This window comes from Betta splendens, chromosome 13 (genome assembly GCF_900634795.4).
Source record: "Betta splendens chromosome 13, fBetSpl5.4, whole genome shotgun sequence".
Classification (NCBI taxonomy): Eukaryota; Metazoa; Chordata; class Actinopteri; order Anabantiformes; family Osphronemidae; genus Betta; species Betta splendens.
In genome coordinates, this window is record NC_040893.2 from 2,474,122 (window position 1) to 2,493,909 (window position 19,788).

At 42.8% G+C, this 19,788-nt stretch overlaps 1 protein-coding gene across 10 annotated transcripts in view; it reads left to right on the forward strand.

Annotated features, from left to right (window-relative positions):
* Positions 1 to 19,788, forward strand: part of bcas3 (BCAS3 microtubule associated cell migration factor) — a 286,604-nt gene that overhangs the window by 57,681 nt on the left and 209,135 nt on the right. For all 10 annotated transcript variants that reach the window (XR_003787971.3, XM_029171342.2, XM_029171343.2 and 7 more), the window contains 2 exons: positions 11,718 to 11,851; positions 15,703 to 16,036. Coding sequence is in view for 9 of the 10 variants with exons in the window: in XM_029171342.2 (XP_029027175.1) it covers positions 11,718 to 11,851; positions 15,703 to 16,036 (468 nt within the window). In the remaining variant the exon portion in view is untranslated. The remainder of the gene's footprint in view (positions 1 to 11,717; positions 11,852 to 15,702; positions 16,037 to 19,788) is intronic.

Here is a 19,788-nt window from a genome sequence, read left to right on the forward strand (position 1 = left end):
GGCGTTGCGTGCGTGCTTGCGCTGTTGGGGTGCGGTCCGATACAGGTGTGCGTTGCGGTGATTGCGTCGTGATCAGCTGATGCGGCGGCGAGTGAGGCGGGTGGCTGGAAGAAGATGGGTGATCAGGCCCGCTCTCTGTGACGATGTCCACGTTGGTTCAGCTGCTGGCTGTGGCGGAGGCTCCAGGCGTGCCGGGGGCAGAGGGGAGCTTCAGGTGGACGGAGGCGACGAGCAGAGCAAGGGTTGCTCGATCCTGGTGGTTCATCGCGGAGAGAAAAGGGGACAGGACAAGGGACAGAGCGACAAGGGGCGAGTCTTTGGTCACGGCAGCTTTTTATAACCATGTTTTTGGTCATGCCCGTCCTATTGTTTGGTCCGATCAGGATGGCTGACGTCCAAGTTTCTCCTCCGTTTGTTGCTTGTGTCAGCGGGAGTTGGATGTCATTGGGGGAGCCAGGTATGGGTCCCCAGCCTGGCGCCTGGTTTTGGCGCTCAGATTTGAAATCTCTTTGTTCTCACTCACTACTATCAGGATGAAGACATTACATGCAGGCCGCAGTACCTCCTTTGTTTGAGCATGTGGGACCTTAATTCTGTTAATAACAGATTCTACAGATGAGGTCCCCCAACAAGTATGAAGAACTGGACAGCGCCAGGCCCTGATATGACCCATGCCTACTGGCTGAAGGAGCTAACCTCACTACATGAGCGCCTGGGGTACAGATGATCAAGCTACTAGTAGATGGAACTCACCCTGAATGGTTAACGAGAGGCCGAACAGCCCTGATCTTCTTAAGACCCCCAGAAGACAGTAGTCTTATTCAACTTTCTCCCAATAACCTGCCTCTGCACAACATGGAAGCTCCTGTCAGGCATCATAGCAGCCAAAATGAGCAGGTATAAGTACATGAGCAGTGCACAGTGTCCAAAGGAATTAGTAGTAAAACCAGTAGTAAAAAAACAGCTACTGGTAGACAAAGCAGTCACCCGAGACTGTAAGACCAGACCCACCATCCTGCCTGGACTGACTACAAGAAAGCCTATCACTCTAGGAGAATGCGATGCTTTGAGAGAACGTGAGACTCTGCGAGAACAGCGCGAGAAATTCAACAAGTCGGCGTGACATCGGCAGTAAACAACTGTAAATATATATAAATAACTACTTCATCCTATGGAAAACAATCAACCATCTTACCATTCTGGATAGCACCGAAGAAAGTTTCGAGTACATTGACAAGTGCTTTGAGCATCCGGTAATGGGAAAAAAAGGACACGGCTCCAAACAAAAGATCCTGTCTGTCTGAGTCACCTGGAGCTGGCTCGACTGATTAAAAACATCATGGACATCCTTGAGTCCATAGAAAAAAAACTAGAAATTTTCAACACACGCTAGTGGAAGTTCTCCACAGAGAGTTTCAGGCCCTCTGCAATTACCTGGAGTTCAGCCAGCAGCAGGTGGTTTCCCTCACCACTGAGAACAAGGCTCTGAAAGGAACAGTGCAATCCCTGACGGAGGATGTGGCTCAGCTAGCGGCCGAAAATAAAAGAAAGCATCATCGATCTGCAGGCCCGCGGCATGACAGACAACCTGGTATTCTCGGGGATTCCAACTCATCAAGCTCAAAACTTTCCTTCCACTTTAATTTTCCTTTCCTTTACTGTTTTTCCATCACCTACTTTTACTCCACACTGTGTCCATCCTTCTCTTCCCTTTTCTTCTCCCACGTAGTCAGCCAGCTATGTAGCCCTCCAGCAGCCACACACCAACATCTACTGCACAGGGGAAACACGTGCACATACATGTACATAGATAACGTACAACTCAGAATACACAGGTACTCAAATTCAGTCACACACCTAAAGTCTGTCATACTACACACACACAAAACTAGTGATCCACAGCAGTCAGGTAAGTTATGACACCACTGAAGAGTGTCACTTGGAATGTACGTGGAATGAATAAGAAGGAGAAAAATAAAAATAAAATATTTAACCATTTGAAGACCCTACAAGCAGAAATTGCTTTACTACAAGAAACTCATATTCCCAAAACTACAGATTATACTCTGGCATCAACTGAGTTCCTACATACTTACTTAGCTGGCTAATTTAAAACAAAGAGGGCTCACCATACTAATAAATAAAAAGACTAACTTTATTCATAATGATACTATTGTAGATCCAGAAGGAAGATATAAAATCATTAATATCCAGACAGGAAACATTGAATATTGCATAGCTAATGTGTTTGGTCCTAATGTTGACGACCCCTCTTTCTTTCACAGATTCTTTACATTGTCTGCTCACTCTGGTTCCAAACTTATAGTAGGAGAGGACTTTAATTTAGTCTTTAACCCAGAGTTGGACAGGCTAAGCAAAGCTGTGAGGAACAGGAACTGGCGATCAGTACAGACCTTAAAACAGTATATGATGTACAGTAAATGATGTCGGTCTGTGTGACACATGGCGTTCTCTTCATCCCAGCTCCAGGGAATTTACCTTCTTCTCGCCAGTTCACCACCCTCACTCCCGTATAGATTACAATTTAGTAAATACCTCAGTCTTACAAGATGTCTCTAACACCAATATTCAGTCTATCACAATCAGTGATCACTAACTAAACTAATGGTAAATGGTTTGTACATATATAGCGCTTTAATCACCCTTCCAGGATCTAAAGCGCTTCAGAGTACTGCTCATTCACCCATTCACACTCAATTAAATTAAATTTAATTTTATTTATATAACGCCAAATCACAACAAAGTTATCTCAAGGCACTTTACAAGGTAAGGTTTAAGACCTTACACAACTAAACCCAACAAATTCCACATACCGCAAGCATTTAATTGCATTTGATTTGATAGCATCAGTAGAAAAACCCCCTCTCTAATGAGAAAGAAACCTCCAGCAGAACCAGGCTGAATGTGGGCGGCCAACTACCTCGACCGGTTGGGGTGAGGGGAGAGATAGAGAGAGAAAAGCACAACAACAACAAACAAGCAACAACAAGCAACAACAGAGCACAGGCAGGACGGTTGGACCAGGGACTGGATACAGGATACAGGCAAGATGGTCGATTTGCAGCTGCCCATCACAGACACAGCTCTGAATCAAATGATACCCGTAGGTGAGGACCGAGTGAGAGAAAGAGAGGGGGGAGAAGAAGCACAACTACTGGAAAGAGAGAGACAAGGTTAGTTAAATATGGAACAATGATAGAAGGTTATTGGATAGAAGAGGTATACGGAAACAGAGGCTCAGTGTATAAATGAAGTCCCCCAGCAGTCTATATCTATTGCAGCTTAACTAAGAGATGGTTCCTGTGACTAACAATCATTGCCAGTTACCTGAACCATCTCTAACTATAAGCTTTATCAAAAAGGAAAGTTTTAAGCGTGATCCTAAAGGTGGAGAGTGTGTCAGCTTCTCGAACCTGAAGAGGGAGCTGGTTCCAGAGGAGAGGAGCTTGGTAGCTAAAAGCTCTGCCCCCTGTTCTACATTTAAAGACTCTAGGAACCACAAGTAGCCCAGTGCTCTGAGAATGAAGTGCTCTGCTGGGAGCATAAGGAACTATGAGGTCTTTAAGATAAGAAGGAGCTTTATCATTAAATGCTTTGTAGTTGAATAGGAGAATTTTAAATTCTATCCTACATTTTACAGGCAGTAAAAAAAAGTGCAGAGAAACTAATGTTGGAGAAATGTAATCTCGCTTTCCAAGTCCCATCAGAACTCTGGCTCCTCTGGACATTCTATGAGTAAGGAGTTACAGTAGTCCAGCCTAGAGGTAACATATGCATGGATCAGTTTCTTTGCATCACTCTGAGAGAGGATGCTTCTAATTCTAGCTATATACTCACATTCAAACACTGATGTCAGCTCCATGAATACATCAGGAAGATGGCTCTAACAGATGACATGCTTAGTGAATACCTCAGGCAGCAGAAACCAGAGGAGGATGCAAAGGAATAGGAGAAACCTTCATGGAAGGACAAACCCCTGCACGGTATGTACCACTGGCAGATAGAAGAAGTGGCTGATATCGACAAATCCTACTAGTGGCTGGACCAAGCTGGACTGAAAGACAGCAGGGAGGCACTGATCCTAGCAGCACAGGAGCAGGCTCTCAGTACCAGATCAATAGAGGCTGGGATCTACTATACCAGGCAGGACCCCAGGTGCAGGCTGTGCAAAGATTCCCCTAAAACAACAACACACGAAACAGCAGAAGCAAGAACGCCAAACGAGATCAAAATGGGACACACCTCCAAAAGTGGTTGAGAATGACAGAGCTAAGATCCTGTGGGACTGGTAATGGCCAACCAACCCAACATAATAGTGGTGGACAAACAGGAGAACAATGCTGTAGTGAGAGATGTAGCAATCCTACAGTAGGTGATAGCAACACCGGGAAGAAGGAAAACAAGAAGATCGAGAATTACTAAGGGCTGTAAGAAGAGATAAAGAAGATGTGGAGGTTGAGGGCACCAGTGGTACTCGTTGTGATAGGAAAAAAGTGGGCTGGAGAGTGGCTCCAGCGGATCCCAGCAACAACATCTGATACCTCAGTCCAGAAGAGTGCAGTCCTAAGATACTGCACAGACCTGATCTTGCAGGAATAAGACCACTCCAAGGAAGGGGCGAGTGGGGATTTTTTTTTACACTGCTAGTCAAACGTTTGAACACACCTCCTTCCTTATTTTCATGACTATTACTGTACATTGTACATTTTCACTGATAACTACTTCTGATAACTATAAATGGACATATTTGAATGTACTGTAGTGAAGAAAAAGGTGTGATGTAACTCTTAGATAGAGTCATGAGCCACTCAAGGACAGTCTTTCATCTTTTAGGCTTAATGCCTTCCACATAATTATAATTTGAGATTTTCCTGAATTTTCTTATTAAAATCCTATTCAGCCTACTGTTGTTAATCAAGAGATGGACACGTTTTGTTGTGGCCTCTTCAGTTGCCAAGTGTGTAAATTGCCTTCGTATTTGTTACTCAGACTCTTTTTTCTTGCCCTTTCACTCTTCCTTTTATCCTTCCTCCCTTTTCCCATCTGCTGCAGTAAGTAATTGTAAGTGTAATTGTAGCCCCACTACTTTTCAACTGCAACATCTTATTAATGTAATAGAGTGCATCTTTTTGTGGGGTTAGCAGGCATAGACGGGACAGCAATATCTACAGCAGAACAAACATATCAAAATTTGATATTTATTAAACAAATTCAATTAAATTATTTATTCCCTCATATCTTGCGTTTATTGCAAATGTGAGGTCATCTAGTCCAGTTCAGTGCTTTTAAAGGTCATAAATGACACTGTAAGTCTTGGTTGGAGGTGTTATAAATAGGACGTGTCAACCCTTGTTCTGTCCAGCCGCTGGTTTGCCCAAAACCCTCTCTTTTCACCCACCAAGTGGCTTAGCTACTGTCTAATTTTGCCTTCCCGCTGGCTAACCGACTGACGCCTCTCGGCAAGGGCCTCTGTATTTCAACAAGGCCACAAAAGCCCCATTCCATGGGCATTCATGCTCAGAAAGCTCTCCAGCTGTTCTAAGTTGTTGCTTTTTTGGAGCCAGACTCAACCATCAGCATAAGAGTGAAGCACCAGCCCTGGTCAAAATGCATCAGCCAAGTATCATCTATCACAAACTCAGGGGCCACTGGGTGAGCGGTGTCCAAAACAGAGAGAAGAGGTAGAAAGAAAGAAAGAGTTCAGTGTGGAGGAGCAAGAGTTAGAGCCAGAGGAAGCTCCCAGATAAACAGACCACAGCGCCTCAACTCCTAATCACCCTGCGCTTCCGTTTCCAGACTCTATAATTAGAAGGGCCCTGTCCCTTTTTTCTCTGTTTTCCCAGTTGACGCAAATGCTTCTTGTGGCTTGGCACCTCGTTTGGGGCGTGGGTTTTCAAGAGTTTACAAGCTCTGGGCCTTAGCTCTCTGGCTTTCTGGTTCTTCTGATACAGCATGAATAGCTAACCACTGTCTTAATGCACACTTTCCTTGGCTTCTTTTCTGCTTTCCTCCCTCCACCACTGATAGTTTGAATGCCCCATCACTCATCCATTGGGTACCGCCCTCTTATTTTTATGTAAATGTAGATGTAGTAAGTGTTCAGTCATGCACAAGTCTGATGGAACACTTACATATATTTCCACTGAATGAGTGATTGTGCATGCTTTTCATCTTTGTAGAAGGTTTTTTTCCTCCCTCACACACATGTTGCTTAGTGCTTTTAATCTTGCCATTCCAGTCTCCTCTTTTCACATTTGACATGTCATCCAATAAAGCCTGGCCACTAATTGCAACCTACTGCCGCTTCCACAAAAAAGAACCTGTGAAAAACTTAGAGAAATTGGTAATTATTCTATTTTTTTGTTTGTTTTTTTTTCAAACCCACACTAAGTCATCAGTGCGTTTCATTCCATTACTTCATAGTTTGTGTAGCATGGATGTAGCTCATGGATTGCACTTGACAAGCTCTGCTGGGTTTTCTCTTATTTGCGCCTGCTTAGAACTTGGTTTGATCTGGTGTGGTTTGTTGAGCATTTTGTTTACGGTGAGGGCCTACTGTATGATTTCTGGAGTTTGACGAGCTTCAAATAAAACAGGAACAAGTGAAAAGGACTGTCGGTGGACTGTGCTGAACTGTGGTATTTTCCTGAATATCAGTGCGCACAAAGATACATACATACATACACGCGTACTGTAGAGTCAGCGGCCATATGAATGTAGGACCATTCATGTAGTTTAAGCTTAAAGAGGCACGTGACTGGATCCTGGTTTTAACCAAACTGTGGATCATTTTATGAGTGCAACACATAATAACTGACAGTTTGTTGTTTTTAACACTAGAACTACTAAGGGACGTACACCTTTACATATACCCCTAACTACGGCTGGGTGATCACTTGTCCGCCACGCTCCAGCTGGCACCCTGCCAAGAGCCGCTTTTGTTACGTAAAGAGGGCCATCACCGACGCACTCTGTGGGGTGGGACGGATGGGCTTGCTGACCCTGCTGCTGCCTGCAAGGCAGAGCAGGGTTCCTACTCAGGTTCCTATGAGTCTATGAGTGACATCCACTGCTACAATGTTCCACCGCTATGTGCTTGGATTTAAAAACGTGAAAGGACGAGTGTCATTGTTGCGGTCTCACCGAAGGAAGCAATGAAAAACATCAACAATACAATAAGACAGTTTTGCTGCTTTGCTTATTTACAAAAAAACTAAATAAATTATTGCACTGTAGCGTTTCCAGAAAAACAAAAAAGACGGCAGTACAGTACAGAGGTTCACAAGCCGCTTTCGGCAGTGCGTCATGGACGGACATTGTTCTGCCCGCTTTCATGTAGACACGGAACTCTTCACAGTTTTTTCAAACGTAGATTTGGTTAATTTCGTTATTCATTTACAACATGTAAATGCAAATGCTAAAATTACAGAAAAGATAACAGTACATCCATCAAATTTTAACACGTGCAATAAAAAATATAAACAGAAAACGCTTGAGAGCGTTTCCGTTTTATATTCCGTTTATTTCGTTATTACTTCTTTCACCTGTACCACATAAAGTCATTGCAGAGCTACAGCCGTGTTCCTACAAAGTTAACCAGCTGTTTATTTCGTTATTCCCTCTTTCATGTCCGTCTGGTGAATGAAAGTGGGCGTGGCCATCCACGTCCCAGAGCGGTGACACTGGGGGATGGGAAACACGCATCAACACGGAGCACAAAGATCTGCGTTTCTCTGCTGCTACAGCCTCGGCTGCGTTGGGTTGTTAGTCTCCCTTTCACCTCTACCATATGAAATGAAATGTGTTCCTACGAAGTTGATCAGCCGCTTTCAGAATCAGTATCGTGTTTTTCCCCAGCTTTGAACAGGGAAAACATTTTTTTATTTACAAAAGAATGTTTGTCAAAGTTATTGTCACCAAGAATTACAAAAAAAAAACAGAAGAACAAAAGTACAGCCATATAGTTTGAACAAATGTGCAAAAATAATATAAACAAAAAACTCGTGAAAGCATTTCCGTTTTTATATTCCGTTTATTTACACATAAAAAGTGCCTCGCTGCGTTGGGTTGTTAGTCTCCCTTTCACCTGTACCAAATGAAATGTGTTCCTCCCCAGCTTTGAACAGGGCAAACATTTTTTTATTTACAAAAGAATGTTTGTCAAAGTTATTGTCACCAAAAATTAAAAAAAACGACAGTACAGCCATATAGTTTGAACAAATGTGTAATTAAAAATATAATATAAACCAAAAACGCTTGAAAGCGTTTCGGTTTTATATTCCGTTTATTTCGTTATTTCCCCTTTTCACCCGTACCACATAAAGTCATTGCAGAGTTACAGCTATGTTTCACCAGCCGTTTTCAGCAGTGAGTCATAGACGGACGTTGTTCTGCCCGCTTTCATGTAGACACAGAACTCCTAAAAGTTTTTTCAAACGTAGATTTCATTAATTTCGTTGTTCATATGCAACATGTAAATGCAAATGGTGCACTTGCTATGGGTGATAACGGGCCCACCCTGCATTCACCTGTACCACCGCTACAAACACCTCTCTTATGCTGATAGCAAGTTCCCCACCAATCTCCACACATTTACACGCATAGATAATGAAACGAACCTGCCACGCCTAGCCCTGGAAAAAGATCTGTGTGCCAAATAAAACATCGCTGTAAAGAGAACCGCACGATCAAGCGATGTGCTGGCTGCTACAAATACACATGTGGACAGTGTATCAAGCAAAGACCATGGACATGCCACTTCTGTGACAAGTGACTGCAACGCAAAGCAGACAAAAAACGAACAATGTGTCATTATTTTACACTTACCCACTTGGTTGTAATTGGTTGTAATTTTTGGTGACAGCGCAAACCATGTGTGAACTGTGTGAACTTTTTTTTATGAAGCCTCGCCACATTTGAGAAAAATCTAAAACTGTCTTCTATCATTGGAGGTGATCTTTGTATATTTTTAACATGGGAATAATTCTGCGATAACTTTTTATGTGTAAATAAACGGAATATAAAAACGGAAATGCTTTCACGAGTTTTTTGTTTATATTATTTTTGCACATTTGTTCAAACTATATGGCTGTACTTTTGTTCTTCTGTTTTTTTTTTTGTAATTTTTGGTGACAATAACTTTGACAAACATTCTTTTGTAAATAAAAAATGTTTTCCCTGTTCAAAGCTGGGGAAAAACACGATACTGATTCTGAAAGCGGCTGATCAACTTCGTAGGAACACATTTCATTTCATATGGTAGAGGTGAAAGGGAGACTAACAACCCAACGCAGCCGAGGCTGTAGCAGCAGAGAAACGCAGATCTTTGTGCTGCGTGTTGATGCGTGTTTCCCATCCCCCAGTGTCACCGCTCTGGGACGTGGATGGCCACGCCCACTTTCATTCACCAGACGGACATGAAAGAGGGAATAACGAAATAAACAGCTGGTTAACTTTGTAGGAACACGGCTGTAGCTCTGCAATAACTTTATGTGGTACAGGTGAAAGCAGTAATAACGAAATAAACGGAATATAAAACGGAAACGCTCTCAAGCGTTTTCTGTTTATATTTTTTATTGCACATGTGTTAAAATTTGATGGATGTACTGTTATCTTTTCTGTAATTTTTGGTGACGTTACAGTGCAAACTATATTTGAACTAGTTTTTTTTTTTAGTAAATAAACAGAACTTCGCCACATCTGAGAAGGATCTAAAACTGTCTTATTGTATTGTTGATGTCTCTTATTGCTTTTTGCTCCTATTGCACATCCTTTCATGTTGTAAATCCAAGCACATAGCGGTGGAACATTGTAACAGTGGATGTCACTCATAGACTCATAGGAACTGTGCAGCCTTGCAGACAGGAGCAGGGTCAGCAAGCCCACGCAACCCACCACCTAGAGTGCGTCAGTGATGGCCCTCTTTACCTAACAAAGGCAGCTGTTCACAGATGATTCAGGGTCTCAGCTAGCCGAGCAGATCATTTGACCACCTTCTAGTAGGAATGGGTATATTTAGAAAACCCAGTAGTTCTAGTGTTAAAGCACAGTAAATCATGCTGTCTAGTGTACGTGCTTCACACATGTGCCGTCTGTCTTCTTGTGAGCAACTAGAGTAAAATACAGTTAAACTGTTCTGGTTTGTTTGGCTCTATCACTTCGACAGTGTACTAGCTGTAATGGAGCTGTAATTTTTTACATAGATCCAGCATTGGAGGGAATATCAGAATTAGAATCAGAAAGAGCTTTATTGCTAGGTCCTGTGGAGATCACTTTACAGAATTAGGAACTTGTCTTGGTGTTGGCACACCCAGGCAGCCATCTGCGGTGCCACGCTCCGCTGACAGTGGAAACAAGTTGCAGTACAAAACAATACAATACAGAAACACACGCATACACACAGTACAAGTGGAAACATTGCTGGAATGTTTTTTTTGGGGTACATCAGGACAGATATGTAACGTCGGAGAGCAGAAGGTGAAACTGTAAGATGGGCGGGGGGGGGGGGCGTATCTGCATCAGTATAGTGAAGTGTTGTTTACAGATGTGTGACCGAGGCCGACCAAGATGTTTACAAACCAGTCCAACAGTTGTCCTTGAAGGGAGACAAAACAAGGGAAAGAAGATAGAGCCACAGCTGGTGAGCTAGATTGGACCTGAGAAGGGAGGGTAAAAGGGAGAAGGGACTGAATAACACACAGCCAATTCTAATACATTTTAACAATCCATGACTAATTTGTCTAGATCAGTAGTCCAATCGGTCAGAACTCAGGGCTTCATCACCTCTTGTGGGACCATGGCTTACTTGTGAAATCTCCTCAAGCCTGTCAGACAAGGCTGTCACCATAGTAACGAAGTGTTTAGTTTGTCTGCAGATGTTAAACATCTGTCTCTTGTCTTCCTCTGAATGGGCGGAGATCTTGCAAGTCAGTCCTGCAATCCGGGTATCCGAACGGGCTGAGATGTTACTGATCAGTCCTTCAATCCGGGCCATCTTCTGGTGTAATTCCGTCAGTAACCATGGCCCCCAGCGGTGCTTGTAACTCAATCAATCTTCCGATAAAGCAGGGCACCACCAAGGCCAATCATGAGTAGCCCTGTTATCAAAGTCCAAAATATGAATAGATCCTCTGCATCCTCGATGGACAGTGGCTCCAGACACATGGGGCACCAGGAATTCCAAGCGTCTCGCACGTAGCCGGAGGCAAGAGTCCCGAGGGGCACAGTGGTTCTCCTGGTGATTCTTTCCTTTGTGCGAACATTTTGTCCAATGCATTGAGTGACCAGTTGATTCACTCCATGTTTAAAAATGTTATTCCAGAATAGCAGATCAGGGTGCTCAGAAGAGACAGGACAAGGACACTGCAAGCAAAAGTAAAGTGGGAGCAGAGAGACAACATGTCTGCACTCCTTGAGAGGTGGTAGTAATAGAAAGAAGTAGAAATATATATTTATTATTGTTATAAAAGCTCTTACACTCGCTTTCAGGTACGGTATGATTTCAAGACATGGCAATTACTAATTACTGTGCCCCACGCTTCATGTACTGTAGCTACACAATTAGATTTTTGCGTGCTACTGGTTTCATTTGTGTGTATATGTGACCAGTGAATGTTTGGGGACTTGCTGATGTTAGCTCTTTGAGTGATGACATGGTGCTGATGATTTGATGATTTCATGTTTTATGTTTGTTGCAGGTATGCTGCTGGTGACTGCTGACACCGTGGGCCACGATTTCCATGTCTTCCAGATTCTCACTCATCCATGGGCTTCCTCACAGAGTGCTGTTCATCATCTCTATACTTTACATCGTGGGGAAACCGAAGCCAAGGTTTGAATAGCACTCCCATGTGTATTCTTTGTATGTACAATAGCACTGTGTACCCGCACTGTACCGCACTGTGTAGCTGAAGATACAGTCCAGAAGTGTTGGTTTAAATCTCGTTAATCCTCTGTCTTATTACGTTTTATTACTTTTGGACATTGGGTGCCACAGGGTGCAGAATACATTTTAAATATATAAATAATAATAAATTTCAAACTAGCTCCATTTTCACAATACAACAGTGTCTACAGGCACCGACAGTACAAAGATTCAGTACAAAGTGCTACTGATTTGTATGCAAGGTCTGGGTGGCCTTAATAAAAACAATAATCAACGAATAACAGTTGGTACAAACTACTTTTTATCTGGCTGACCACCTGCTGAAGTAACATTCTCGTGATTGCAAAATATTGAGTGAGAGTGCATCCTACAGGTCATTATAACATAATGCAAGCTGTGTGTGGCACAAGTGGCCAATAAACGTTGTGATGGAAGATGGTAATAAATATCTGGTTGCACAGTCTCATTAGAGAGTGTCTCTGCTTCCTAAACCTAAACTTGGAGCTGGTTCCCAAAGAGAAGACCTTGGTCCTTGGTATCTAAAGGCTCTGCCTCCCTTTGTTCATTTAGAAACCCTAAAAACAGTGCATAGACCAGCGCTCTCTGGAACATACCAAATTCAAGATGCTCGATTATTAAGTGCTTTGAAAATAAGTAGAAAGAATTTTATGGTAAGCCACTAAAGAGAACCTTATTTGTGAGAAATATAGTCTTGCTAATTTTAATCAAAACATTTACATAGTCCAGCCTAGAAGTAACAAATTCATGGGTTCATGTTTCAGCATGTCTGTGCTTCTACTGTACGTAGAAACTCTCATGTACTAGCTTAGGCACTTATTCCTCCCAGAGTGGTAGACATGCTGGAGACTTTCTCAGCCGTCAACCAGGTTGCCAGTGACATCACAGGGCCACAGACACCCACTCACTCTCACCTACAGATGTAGACTGCCCACTCAACTTAACTGCTGGTTTCTGGACTGTGAAAGGAAACCATAGTAAACCCCCACAGACATGAGGAGAACACGCAAACTCCACAAAAACACCTGGGTGAGTTAACATGACTTAGACTCACTACTCACCTGTAGTTTGACTTCATTGACTCTAACTGACGATCACGGTCTGTAAGTGCAGTTGTCTTTAATGTCTCCTGTATTGATTCCTGCAGACCCTTTCTCTGTGGGGTTGTGACAGCTTTAAAACATCATCTTCTTAAAGCAGTGATCACTCGAGTGTGTGTAGATGCTGATTTTGCTGTTCAGAAATGTGTTTCAGCATTTGCACCTGCACCTGCTGCAGAATGACTTACTACAATGACAGATTGACAGGTGGCTTCCCTTCCAAGCCAGGTCATCTGCAGATGGACTATGATGTGGTCAATCATTCTTTACTGGACTATACAGTACTTCAGTGTCTCAGAAAAACTCAGAAATCAGTCTGTTAACTCAGTTGGCTGTGCGCTACACAAATGTTAAGTAAAATTAACAAATCATGCAACAAAGACACATACACTAGACAAAGAAAATGCTAAAACATGGAATCCAACACAGCTGTGGACAAGACTATGGCTGCACAACTGGCCTGATTAGGACAGGCCTTGAAACAAAACAAACATTTTGTGCTTCATAATACAAATGCCCAGGACCACTGAGTAGGTAAAGCCTTCCATCACACAATAATGCAACATTGTTGTTGCATTACAGTATGTTTACAGAGTTCACACCATTGTCTTCTTAAACAAGTATTTTGAACATGGAGTGTTTTTGTGCATGTCAATAAACAATGTCATGTTTTGCAAGCTGAGACTTCATACAGTGCTTCTGTAGAACACACCTATGGTATATTTGTATGTAATACGCAGAAACCTTGGCCCCAAATTATAATTGCTTATTCAACAAAACTACTTCAGACCTTGTTCAGTTCAGAATTATTGACTAGGGAAACACACTATCACACTATGGCACATACACACTCTCGCAGCCTTAGAGTTAATGTATGACCAAACAGCAGGTCCGCTGACCGACTGCACACCAAGCCTGCTTTGATCAAACCCGTTGTAAATAGCCAATGTTAGCCTTAGCCTAGTGCTTAGGCCAAAGGTTATCATCACACACTGCACACACACGCACGCTGGAGAGTGATAAAGTCTTTGGAGAGGTGGATGGAGAGACGCCTTATCTGTCTCCAGTGGGCACACATTGGCCTCGCTGGCACTGACCCCATGCCAGGTAAATAGACTTTTAGCTGATAACAGCTGAAAGGGTCTGCCAAAGGCCTATAGTTTAGATGAATTCTGAGCCACAGCAAATCACTGAAGTAATTAAAAGTTTTTCAGGCATGCACCATCACCTGCGATTTCAGTGATGTGGGTATATGAAGGCTGTTCTGTGGGTGGAGGTTGGGTTCGTCTGATTTCCCTTCCAAGCTTCAAGCTCTAGGAGCCGAAATATGTATGAAACATAGGTTTGACCTCATTTACACTTTGCCTCAAAGTCGACATCTGTTAATTAATTTTCTTGTCTAATAAGTTCAAGTATTTAACATGCTACTTATGCTTAAGCTAACATAGTTTGCTTTTAAGGTAGCTAATAAATCAAACAAGGCAGCCAAAAGCATGCTACTAACTGTCTTGCTCATTTATCTCAAAGTGACCCTTTGCTTTACCTACCATACATGCATGTACTGTACTGTAATTAGATTTTACTTTATTGCAGTATGTTGGACATGTTGCATTCAGAAAGGTCAGGTTTAATTGTACTCCACATAGTTGAGGCATTTTGATGTTACCAGTCGTCTTCTCTTTTCCTCCTGATCTGTCAGTCACATTGTTGTTGGCATCAGTATTAACATTTGCATCATAATAACATTTGACACTGTTTGATATCTAGATTCCAGCCCCACTGAAAGAACACCTTTAGGTTAATGTTATAAGAAGGTTTTATTTAGTGTTGCAGTATAATATAATAATAATATACAGTATGTGTTGTGACATAGTAGCCCTTTCTCATATCACAGGCATCCCTATTCATGACCTCTTCTTTCATCATCTCTGTGACTTTCTGGTATGCAGAAGATGCCCCATTAAGTGTCATTGCTGGGGACAATTACCTAGTCTGGCAAAAGATCAGAAAAGCCTGCTGGTATCGGGTCTGACTGACTGACTGGCTGACTCACTTGTTGACTTGTCTCAACTTACTCCTGGATCTTTTCCGTAGATTCCTTTAGTACCGTCCAAGAGGAAGGAACACATGATGGCATTTACCCTTTCTTTTAGTTTACATACAACAAAATGTATTATATAATGGAACTTTCCCAAAATTGCTGAACAGTCTTCATTTCAAAATAAATTTTTGGAAAAATACAAATAAAATTATGCTTTTCTTTATAACATTAATCTTTACTAATGGGCACCTTGGCAATTTGGAAAAGCTGGATGGTGCTTAGAATCTGTAGTCATGAAAAACATGAAAACATTTTTTAAACAACATCCTATTTTGTAAGAAATGAGCTGTAAGGAAATTTGAGCCATTCAGCTTTTGGTCTGTTCTAGACACGCAAGTCTAGAGACAGGTACAGGTACAAAACCGTACTCTGACTAATACTGTATGTGCAGAGGTTGTAGGGAGTTTTAGGGCAGCCATCATTAATGCTCCAACCTTGTGAACAAATGTCCATTAACTACCAGCAACAAAGGAAGACAAATGTACCCCAGCTTATTTCTATACAACCTAATTTCTAATGACTGGAAAAGGTAAAATGTTGTTAAGTAAATGAAATGTATGTGGCCTTTTTCTTTGCAGGTCCAAGACATGTGTTTCAGCCAAGACAGTCGCTGGGTAGCAATCAGCACCCTTCGTGGCACAACTCACGTCTTTCCCATCAACCCCTACGGTGGAGCACCCTGCGCCCGGACGCACATGTCCCCACGGGTCGTCAACCGAATGTCACGCTTCCAGAAGAGTGCTGGCCTGGAGGAGATCGAACAGGAGCTGAATAGGGTGGCTGTGTTAGGAGGAGCTGGAGGAGGAGGCATAGGAGGAGGTGGTTGCATCCTAGGTGGAGGTGGGGGCATCGGAGGCCGCTGTAGTCCAATACCTGGACTGTCCAGCAGCCCCTCGGGATCTCCACTGCATGGTGAGGCACTAGTAGGGCCGTCGTTGGGTTCCTTGTACTTGTTGTCTTGGGAATGGGTTCATATACATGTTATAACTTCACACTGACACCATTTATAAAACTTGGTAACCTTCTGTATAAGAACTTGAATTATGCACCAATATGCACCATATTTATTGGTACAAAGGAGTCACGTGTTGTGAAATGAGAGGCAAAACTGCAAATCTAGCTGTACTGTGTTTATTTTTAATAAACATATAAAATAACTAATATTACAGTATGTACGTGGCGACACACAGGAAGAATGTACCGAGTTTGAGAAGTAACATGGCCATGCGGTGGTCAGTCTGCTGGAAGATCAGGCTTTTGAGCTGACTCCAGGTACTTGCGCACAAAAATCTTTCATAGGAACCAGTACTATTAAAGTACATGTACAGTTCAGTGGGTAGAATCTCTAATTTCTCAAACAGTGTTCATCAAGCATGAGGAAGTTAGGCTATGTACGGCCTGCTACTGACTGTCTGTGACAGTGCTAGTGATCCTTACACAAACAAGGACAGCAACACCAGCTGTTTGTTGGACAATTTACTGCACACACTGTGTGTGCGTGCTGTGTGATTCCAGTGACTGGTCATTCCAGTACCTCTTTTCCAGGGACACGGATTAGCCTGCCACAACCTTGTCCCCTGTTTGTCAAACACCATTGTGTTTGACAAACAGGGAAGCGCACACTGTCTGTCTCCCCACACACACACAGACACACAGTGTGCACTGCTTGACCCCAAAGGTGTTGCTGAGTGTAAAACACCACTGTTGTCATTAATCAGAGGTTTCCAGGAATATTCCTGTCTATTTACAGGTGTAGGTCGGCAGAACGACGGTAGAACGTCATAAACACTTCAGAGAAGCCAGTAACAGGGGACTGAGCAATGGCTCACCTTACATAACTCAATTCCGTGTTTTACAACGCTTGCTCTACCGTTTCCCTGTTACATTACTTCTAGATACTCACTCCAGTGTCATTAAGCTTTAGTCATTCTGGCAACTTGTTAAACTTTTAATCTGTTACTGTTTTGAAATGATTAGCTTTTATTTGTCTTAACGCTACCCTGAGCCCCATGAGCCCAGAGTGTAGATTGTGAAGCACGGGAACCTTTACATTTATTGTTGCATTATTATCCAGTTGATGGCCACATTTTTCCAAAATGTCTTTTTAGGCGTTCTATATACAGTAGGTGACAGTAAATGCCTCATGCATTCTCAGCCATAGATACACACTCACCCTCTCTGCAGCATTGGCACCCTTTCTTCCTCTCTCCTTTCTGTCTTCCCTGTCTAGACTCAGACCCCTCTGTAACCCTAACATGTACATTCCTCCCCACTGTGAAAAATAGGCCATCAAACATAAAAAGGATGTCTAACTTTGAGAGCCACTGTTGCAACAAGAGACAGAGAGGGACAGAAACATCAAAGTGGGGCGGAGGTGAAAGTGAGTGAGCACAAGTAATGAGGTGCAATTGAGAAAAATGAAGGAGAGATAGGATGTAGGAATGAAGGGAGGGGAGCGACAGATATGGGGAGAGAAAGATAAGTCTGCAGCAGCAGTGGTGAAAGCAGGGGCTTTGGGAGCAAAGTCGTGAATCACAGTTTAGTTTCAAAGGACAACATTAGAGCCATCTGTCAACAATTTGTCCTCACAGCTTTACCTTGCTGAGAATGTGCACATACGTGTGTGTGCATATTTTCAGCAAGGTAAAGTTGTGAGGACAAAGTTACCAATAGACGTCTGGTTGTTTTTATGCTAAAATGCAAAGAACGCAAAGGTCAGTTTTACATGAATATATACTGCAGAGACAGTGAAGACAACCACTCCATCTGGCACCATGCAGTTGCATTAATGTTTTAACAAAGTCTCTGTCTCTCTCTCGCTCTCTCTCTCTCTCACACACACACACACACACACACACACACACACACACACACACACACACACACACACACACACACACACACACACACACACATTCTTGTACTTAAATCAAAGTGAGGACCTCCATTGACATAATGCCTTCCCTAGCAACTTACCCTAAACCTAATTAAACCTAACCAACACAACTAAAGGCAGACGTCAAACTCTTGCTCTAATCTGAACCAAAACTCAGTTCTAACCTCAGCCCTAAAATCACATCTTAACAGGGCTTCAAAGAAGGGAGGACCAGCCAAAATGTCCTCACTTGGTCAAAATTTGGGGTTGTACTAAATGTCATAATTTGGTGTCTGTAGCAGTTGGAACAGCTACACTTTCTGTAACACAACAAAGCTTTTTAACACAATTTTTATCATGTGAGCAGTAACAGTGGTACAAATCACAGTTGCCATGGTTTTTATTACACACAAGTTATAAGTGCTTCCAGGCTCCTGAGATGAACCTGATGTATGATAATGTATTTTCTATTTAGAAGTGAACTTCTGGCATTGATAAAGTCTAGTCAGTAATTTTAGAAAGTAAGCCCTCCATCGCTACTACTCCTGTCACCAGCTTTAAAAACAGCGTAATTTGTGATGTACAGGGTACACCGGGCACCCAGATAGTTTTTGATTCTGGAAGCCAGGTGTGAATTGGGGGTAGTGGAGGCGCTTTAGGCTGGCAGAGTGCAGGAGGGCGAGGCAGGCCAGGGCTGGGCCTCCTAGCCACAACAGCTGCTCTGTGATTGTCGCCAGCCAGGACAGCGTTGATGTTTGGGAAGGAACTGTAGAAAAGTACACATCCTCCTCAAAGCCAGCAGCCAGCCGGCACGCCTAAAAATAGAGGCTGCAATTGGCCGTCGTCTTGTCACTCGTAGAATCTGGAATATCTATTTACGGCCCTGTATAGAGTACATTATCCTCCACTCATTTTTCCCTGTATGTCAGTGTATTGTCATTTGTGGCAATGACCCATAATGTGACTGTCCCATGCAGTAAAATGTGGTTTGTGTGAGGCCCAGTGCACACAGGGCTAGATTAGTGAGTGCAGAGGTTGTGGAGGCTATAGCAAGCATATGGCAACCACCATAGACTTTTATCATTTCCAGGCTTTTCAGAGCCAACCACACTACTGTATAATACAGCCCAGAGCTCCACAGACAACTTGATCATAATAATCTAAAAAACATTTTAGCTTTGGAGTTTCACTGAGGTTTTATTCCTTTTGTTAAGTGATGGACTTTGCCCTTCACTGCCATAGTTAGCAGGGTAGCTTTTTATTTATGCTGTCTATACTTTTTTGACTCTTTTGATGTTCGCATTATTGTCACATATGGCATTTTTCATGCCTGGCTGCCTCTTGTGTGTTTCCACAGCAGTGTTCATACACTCACACTTCACAGGCATTAAGTATCAACATCCAGCTATTAGTCAGTGCAACAGATTTGTTCCCTCACTGAGCAGAAGCCTTGGTGGTCCAGTCACAGGCCATCTGGACCCTGGCGCAGTTTCAGAGCGAGGGAGAGGCAAAAACAAGGTGTGACCGGTAACTGTTAATTCATTTGTTGATAAAGGGACACTTCCTTTCCACTATTAGAGGCTGATGGCTGCTTATTTGGGTTTGAACTTTGATTTGAGTTTTTGTTTTATCTCCCTCCTTCACTCCCTCCACCCCCTGTTCTCCACTTTGTCAGTCATCATCCTGTGGTGAAAAACACCAACACTTCAGAGAGGTCTGTGCCAAGGAAACATTACCTCATAGCTGCTGGTGTGTGACACGTATGTACACGGCCTCACCGTGACCCTGT